The sequence below is a fragment of the Ipomoea triloba genome, chromosome 5, assembly GCF_003576645.1.
Source record: "Ipomoea triloba cultivar NCNSP0323 chromosome 5, ASM357664v1".
NCBI lineage: Eukaryota > Viridiplantae > Streptophyta > Magnoliopsida > Solanales > Convolvulaceae > Ipomoea > Ipomoea triloba.
In genome coordinates this window covers 7,108,376-7,115,092 of record NC_044920.1, presented here as the reverse complement: position 1 = coordinate 7,115,092, position 6,717 = coordinate 7,108,376, and the positions used below count along the sequence as shown (strand labels likewise).

The window sequence follows — 6,717 nt, the reverse complement described above, 5'->3', positions numbered from 1 at the left end:
TATTTTACAAATTCTACCCTTCAATTTTTATTCCGCCATCAACACCCGTGGTTCTCCACTTCCTTCTATCACCCATTATATACAAGAAACCGAAGTCCAGATAACACACAATTCTAAATAACTTAACTTACAAGGAATAGAGTATAAATGTAGTGAAGGACAATTGCAATCTAGAAAAACACAATTAATTAATTAATTAATATCATTTACATGTTATTGTTGAGTTTTTATCGTCTCTGTATTGCAACTTATTTGGAGATCATTATTTACATAAATAAAAGAACTGATGACTTATTAGAGGTTGAGAATAATATATATTGAAATGCATGAAAAATAAAGATTTTTTAACTTCATTTATTGAAATGCATGAAAAAAAAAACGTTAGGTACAATAAAGTAAAATAACCATAATAACATAAAAAACAACCCTTCAACCAAACAGTTTTATATTACATATCTCATATTTAACCAAACACAGGAATCCAACAATCAAGCAATCCAATATTCCCAGCAATCTAATATTCCCTAAGGTAATCTGACATTCTATTAACCAAACGGCCCCTAAAGGTGTGTTTGGTTGATGGGTTTTGGTATAAGTATGTGTATCAAAGTGATTGTTATTGTTTGGTTTACATGTTTTTAGAATACTACTATGGGTTTGGAATACCTCATTAATTAATTGAAAAACCCATACCCTTATTAAATAAGGGTTTCATTTCCCTTCCTCCTTTCTTCCCCAACTATTAATAATCATTCTAATTCCACCCTACTACCAAACATGCAAAATACTTTCACCAAAATCCATTACCCTTACCAAGTATTTGATACCCATTCCGATTCCGATTTCCATGTGCGAACTAAACGCACCCTAGTACAATATAATATTTATTATTATTTGTAACTTTTAACTACACCAACATAATATTTTAGATCACATTCATTTTGAATACATAAAAAGTTACACACCAAATTATATATAACTTGGAACCTCTGCTATCAACAATGGCTTAGAGTAGATCACATTCATTTTGAATACATAAAAAATTACACACCAAATTATATATAACTTGGAACCTCTGCTATCAACAATGGCTTAGAGTCAAGTCTAAGACTTACCAATCAATATTCCATGGACCATGGTGGACGTAGCTACGTTGACCATGAATAAAAGATACTCCGTACATTTTTAATATATTAAAGATATACGGAGTATTATTTATGTACTAAATGTATATTATTTGTATACTATCAAATAATATATATTCAGTACATAAATAATATACTTTTAGTATATTAAAAATATACATTTTTCATAACTCACACAGCTATGTAGATTATGCCCACTACCAAATTTGCCACGACCTACATATCAGAAGAGATTTAAGCCGTGAGACATAATGTAAACATATTAAAAATAAAATGTACTAAAACATTATTATTTATTTGGCTGAACCAAGCTGGGATAGACAATTTGAATTAGGTGATTCATGTTGTTTGGATGTGGTCTATAATTTTTCTTTTTTATTTATTTTTTTGAAGAAATATGGTCTATAATTCTTAATAGACGTTTGTTTTTGGCCGGTTTGGACAGTTTTCTTCTTCTTTGTACTAGATATGCAAATGATTCACGTGGGAATTATTGAGGACAATACTACTCCTATTCCCGAACTCTACCTTTTACAAAATTTTGATGTTGACATTTTCATTAAACTCATTAGATGAAGATAACTAATCATCAATTGTTATATCAGAGAGTAAAAGTGAGAGTAGAAATAAATAGTACATGTAATAAAACTCAATTATTGAAGCATTATGTCTGCCTTTCATTTTGATATCGCAAAATCAAAGAATGTAGTTCTTAACCCAATTTATGAGAAGTCTCACTTAAACTTGTTTCCAAGAGTAGGCCCAGGAGCTCCCAAAAAAATAATGCATTTCTCATTTACTAGATAATGAATTTTTCTTTCATTACATGTGAAATTTGGGTAAATATTGTAATAAAAATAAATAAAATGAAAAGAAAAATTAACACAATTTATATTGGTTCCACTGCACAATCAACTTGCCTTACCTACAATTCACAATTGTTATTCATTTCATTTTCCTCCTCCAATAAGACCTAGACTAGAAATGTAATAAGCATTTAAAATAAATAAGCTAGACTAAATACCCAACCAATCATATCGTGAATCAATATGGACCACTTATACAAATTCATTTATGCTCATTTTTAGTTTGTTATAAATTTATTTTTAAGTAATATATTAAAAATTGAACTTGCAATATATTAAAAATGAATCTACTAAAAATGAACATATATCTCAACAATTCAACTTGCAATGTAAACCATGATCCATAATCCAACTTGCAATGTAAACCACGATCTACAGTATAACGATTGCTAACTACCCTCTATACAAATCTAGAGATAGACTGAAATGGCATATCCGGGATTAACTCCCTAACCTCATCTCAAGAGGTTATGTAAATAGTGGTTTGCTGATTGTGTATTTAAATGATGTAGAAACAAGTTGTTTTTATATTGAATTCAAAATGTTATCATCTTTTTTGAATCATCAGTCCTCTGGGGAAGTGAAAGCAGCTCAAATAAAAGGCACAACAGTGCAGAAAACAAGATTAGCCTTGTTGGATATGCATATTTGAAGCTGCTTGGTTAGACAAATATGTACAAGTCAGTACCCTTAAAAAAAAAGAGCTATGATCCTCCTAGCTTAAACAATGAAAGATCTGTGTTATAATCTAAGATTGGGCCACCAATACCATAAGTAGACACAAAGTGGACCGAACATGCTATGATATAATGTTATAATCTAAAGATGGGCCAAGATCACTCAATTGGGTTATAATGCACATGTGTCAAGCCACACTAAAAGATTGAATCCAATCAATTAGCTAGTCTAACCCGTGACCTGATAAACCCACATGTTCTCCCTTATTTTTTTATGTGGGACTCTTAACAATCTGAAACCAACTTCGGGCTTTTATAAAAGAGTGATAATTACTATCAATCTATGCTCGAATCCCCATTGAAATGCAAAAGAAGGTTCATACTCAAATTGTACAAACAAAACATCTAAGAAGACTACATGGAACGAGGATCTTGCCTTGTCTAGTTTCTCATCTGGGCGGCTGACTGAGCTGTGGCTATCATTTGAGCCATGATACAAGCATACTGAACAGCTGTGTGTTGAGGAGTATACTGATCGGGGAGGCCAAACTCTGTGAAGTTTGGTTCGATATGCATAAAATGACCTGGTAATGATCTCTTTGAGAGAGCATCCTTCCAGATATCAAAGAACTCGCCCATGATTTGGTGTGATGTTTCCCATGAAGAAATGGGAAGATACTCCATCTGTAAGAAAACAAACATTATGATTATTGGTAATCTGCCAGCCATCTACCACTTAAACCAAAATAATCTCGTTTCCTTTGATTTGACTTGATCACAGTAATTACTCTTTAGGCCCGGAAAGAGATATAACTTACCACTAAACTATACACCTGCATTTCTGCATGGATCTTAATAAGGGGAGGAAGAAGGAATCATCCCAAATGGGATGAAGATGAGAAATTACCATTAGGACCTTATTTCTAACAGTTAACTAACAAAATTTTTAACAAAGGACTAAATTGTGTAAAACCATCAAAGTCGAGAACTAAATTGAGCACAAAAAGTCATTTAGGACCAAATTGAGTAAAACCACTATGGTCGAGGACTATATTGTGTATTAACTCCTTAAAGTTATCAACATTCAGCAAAAAAATATATTTAAAAATTTCCCACAAATCTGCGTTTAAGAAAATTATGGTCAGAAACAATAGACAAAATCTGTAGAAGTATTCCCTTTTATTTTTTTTCTTGGAATGTGGGAAGACTAAAAGGAATCAATTCAAAGAAAATTCATAGTTCCAAACTGGCCTAAACTCATCTCCCAGGAATAGAAGAAAAGGTGACCAAGACAACCTCGAATACGAACCCCAAGTCATTGGGTTCAGGAATCAGGATATAACCCAAAAAGTATGTGCAAGAAAGAAAGAAAGAAAGAAAGCAAAAAAAATGGAAAATGTGTACCTCCATAACTATTCCCCTCAAGCTCTCAGAGTGGATTGGGACAACTTTTCCCACTCGCAGCCGGAAGTCACCAAGTTGGTATTGAAACCCCTGAATATAATAAAGATACCATAGCAAGAAAGCCAAGAATAGTATGAACTAATATAGAACAGATGTGACAATATGCAATGGGTCTCAATAAAATAAAATAAGATGATGAAAGGGTGACAAGTGAGGCAACAAATTATTTGTAAATTTCCTTTGCCATGCTTACACAATGGAACTTGCTCAAAACGATAAAAACCCTTCTCCAGCCTATTTAGTATTTGTTTGTATTATTAAGTTACTCAAATGAGGACAATACAGTATCAGGCCTTGTGAAAAAGTAATAAAAGCAAGTAGTCATAGCCTGGCTATCAATCCCACCAGTTTTGCCAGGGTGAATCATGTGCACCTAATAATTAAATGAAATTTTTTTTTAAAATGTGCTTTTCAATTCAATCATAGATTTTGCAACACAATGAGAAATTTGGGGTTCATAAATTGCACAATCCAAGCTACCTCAAAATTAAGTGCAACCCGAGTTTTATAAGACTGAAGCTTCTCCATTATGTTCTGAATTGATGATTCTGCTTCCATAACTAGCCGTTGCCCTCTAATGACAAAGTAATACTTGTCAGGCTGCTCTTGAAGTGAAATCCCCCAAAAGTCACGCGGAAATTCATTTGCATTGGCTATGTCTGGAAAGGAAAACCAGTAAAAAAAATGACTAGAGCACATAAAAAACTTATAGACAAATATGTTTAATAGCTTCAGAAAATGCAGATGCATAATTCAGATAGAGATTGAAACAAGCATGGAAGCAATTATCTCTAGTACTAGTATGCAGCATATATAAAATGTTACTTCCTAATATGCTATTTTCCATTCTAATCTTTTCACAATATTTTCTCCTAAATTGTGAATCCATTTATTATCAATAAATGAATAAATAAACCAAATTGTCATATTCATTTAACGCTGCAATTTTGCATAAAACTTCAAAAGCAGATTTACAGATTCTTTAATATACACAAATAATTAAATCTCTCACACATGTTTTGGTTGTTTGTCTCTTTCCTTTAAAGGGTTGGGGTGTTGGATCTCTCAAAATTTGAATTTTGTTTTTTTTACAAATACCATTTTCATTCAATACACATCTATATGATTATTATACAGTGCAATAATAAGAAAGATCAATTTTGTGATCAAAGTGTGAAATAGAAAAGCCCTAACCTTTTAGCATTGGCTTGTAGAAGCTGAGAGTAGCTTTCCACCTTCCTTCCTTGACTCCATTAATGCCTTCAACACACTGAGAAACTTCAGTTAGGATTTGGGTGTTCACTGTTGTGCCAGCATTTGGTTGCCAGTGCAAAACCCTAGCAACAAACAAACAAACAAACACTTTACCTACATACAGATATCATTAGAATCTCTAAGATTGGGCTGAGGTCACTCGACTGGGTTGTAATGCACATGGACCAAACCACACTAAAAGATTGAATTCAATCAATTAGCTAGTCTAACCCAATAACATTATAAACCCATAAGTTTCTCTCTTATTTTTTAATGTGGGACTCTTAACACACACATACAGAGAGTTGTGTAATGCAAAATGAAGCTCATCAAAATGACCAGAAAATAAACAAGCAAACCCTTACCCAGATACAGATAGTGGCATACATGTACACATTCACACATAAACCAAAACACAGTTATCAGTATACTCAATTGAAGCCAATTGAGGGCAGTTAAAAGCTTGATTTCATTTCAGAAAAAGAAAACTGGATAAATAAAACAGTAAAATAGATACCATTTGATTGGCATAATGGATATCAGAAAGCTCGAGCTTTGATCCGTGAATTGACTGCTCTTTTTTGTTGTTGGAAGCCTCTGTGTCCAGGCAGTACAAAAAATCCCTGTACAAGCGGAGGTGAAGCCAGGAAAAAACTTGAGTAGGGGCAAAGTTCAAGCAATTCAAAAATGTCATGACAAAATATCAAACGACAATAAAACAATCCAAAAAATATATTTCATATTCCATTAAATAATAATTTACAAATTACCAATTGCATTACCAATTAATTCAAAATAAACAATTAACAATTCACCAATTCACAATCCCTCTTCTTTCTATTTTGCAATCAATCTCTTATTATCCCAATTAAATTTTTTCTGGCTTCAGGTTAATTCCAGTGTCTTCATAGTGTGAACTATTGACCGGAATGTTTACTGTGAATCTATCTTTTTATGGTATACACTTATTACATAATACTCTCTCCGTCCCATTTGTCCCATTTTATGTGTCTGGTTCAGTTAATGACGGGAGTTATTTACAAATCAATTATTCATAATATTAAGTTTAGTATTAGTATATAAAATTTATATATTTAAAAATTACATTAAAAGTACTATTAAACACACCAAAAAACTAAATATGAAAATTGTTTAAAAATTACTAAAGAAAAAAAAAAAAAAAAAAACTTGAACAATGAATAGTAAGCAACAATAAAAGGAGAAAGACAAGAATGTAGGCAGGCAGAATTTCTCCTTTCTTTTGTTCTCGAATCTTGTTTATGTAATCCCCCCCCCCCCCCCCCCCCCCCC

At 32.4% G+C, this 6,717-nt stretch overlaps 1 protein-coding gene across 3 annotated transcripts in view; it reads right to left on the bottom strand.

Annotated features, from left to right (window-relative positions):
* Nucleotides 1-1,041: 1,041 nt before the first annotated feature.
* Nucleotides 1,042-6,717, bottom strand: part of LOC116019037 (mediator of RNA polymerase II transcription subunit 20a-like) — a 6,790-nt gene continuing 1,114 nt past the window's right edge. Inside the window, exons 2-7 of one of the 3 annotated variants that reach the window (XM_031259102.1) lie at nucleotides 5,924-6,029; nucleotides 5,347-5,489; nucleotides 4,633-4,811; nucleotides 4,093-4,182; nucleotides 3,125-3,372; nucleotides 1,042-1,361 (exon numbers count right to left, since the gene is read on the bottom strand). In XM_031259102.1, the coding sequence (XP_031114962.1) occupies nucleotides 3,130-3,372; nucleotides 4,093-4,182; nucleotides 4,633-4,811; nucleotides 5,347-5,489; nucleotides 5,924-5,937 (669 nt within the window). In that variant the 5' untranslated portion in view covers nucleotides 5,938-6,029 and the 3' untranslated portion in view covers nucleotides 1,042-1,361; nucleotides 3,125-3,129. Of the gene's footprint in view, nucleotides 1,362-1,979; nucleotides 2,071-2,797; nucleotides 3,373-4,092; nucleotides 4,183-4,632; nucleotides 4,812-5,346; nucleotides 5,490-5,923; nucleotides 6,030-6,717 lie in introns of those variants that run through there. The other 2 variants (XM_031259103.1, XM_031259101.1) reach the window with 2 other exon arrangements.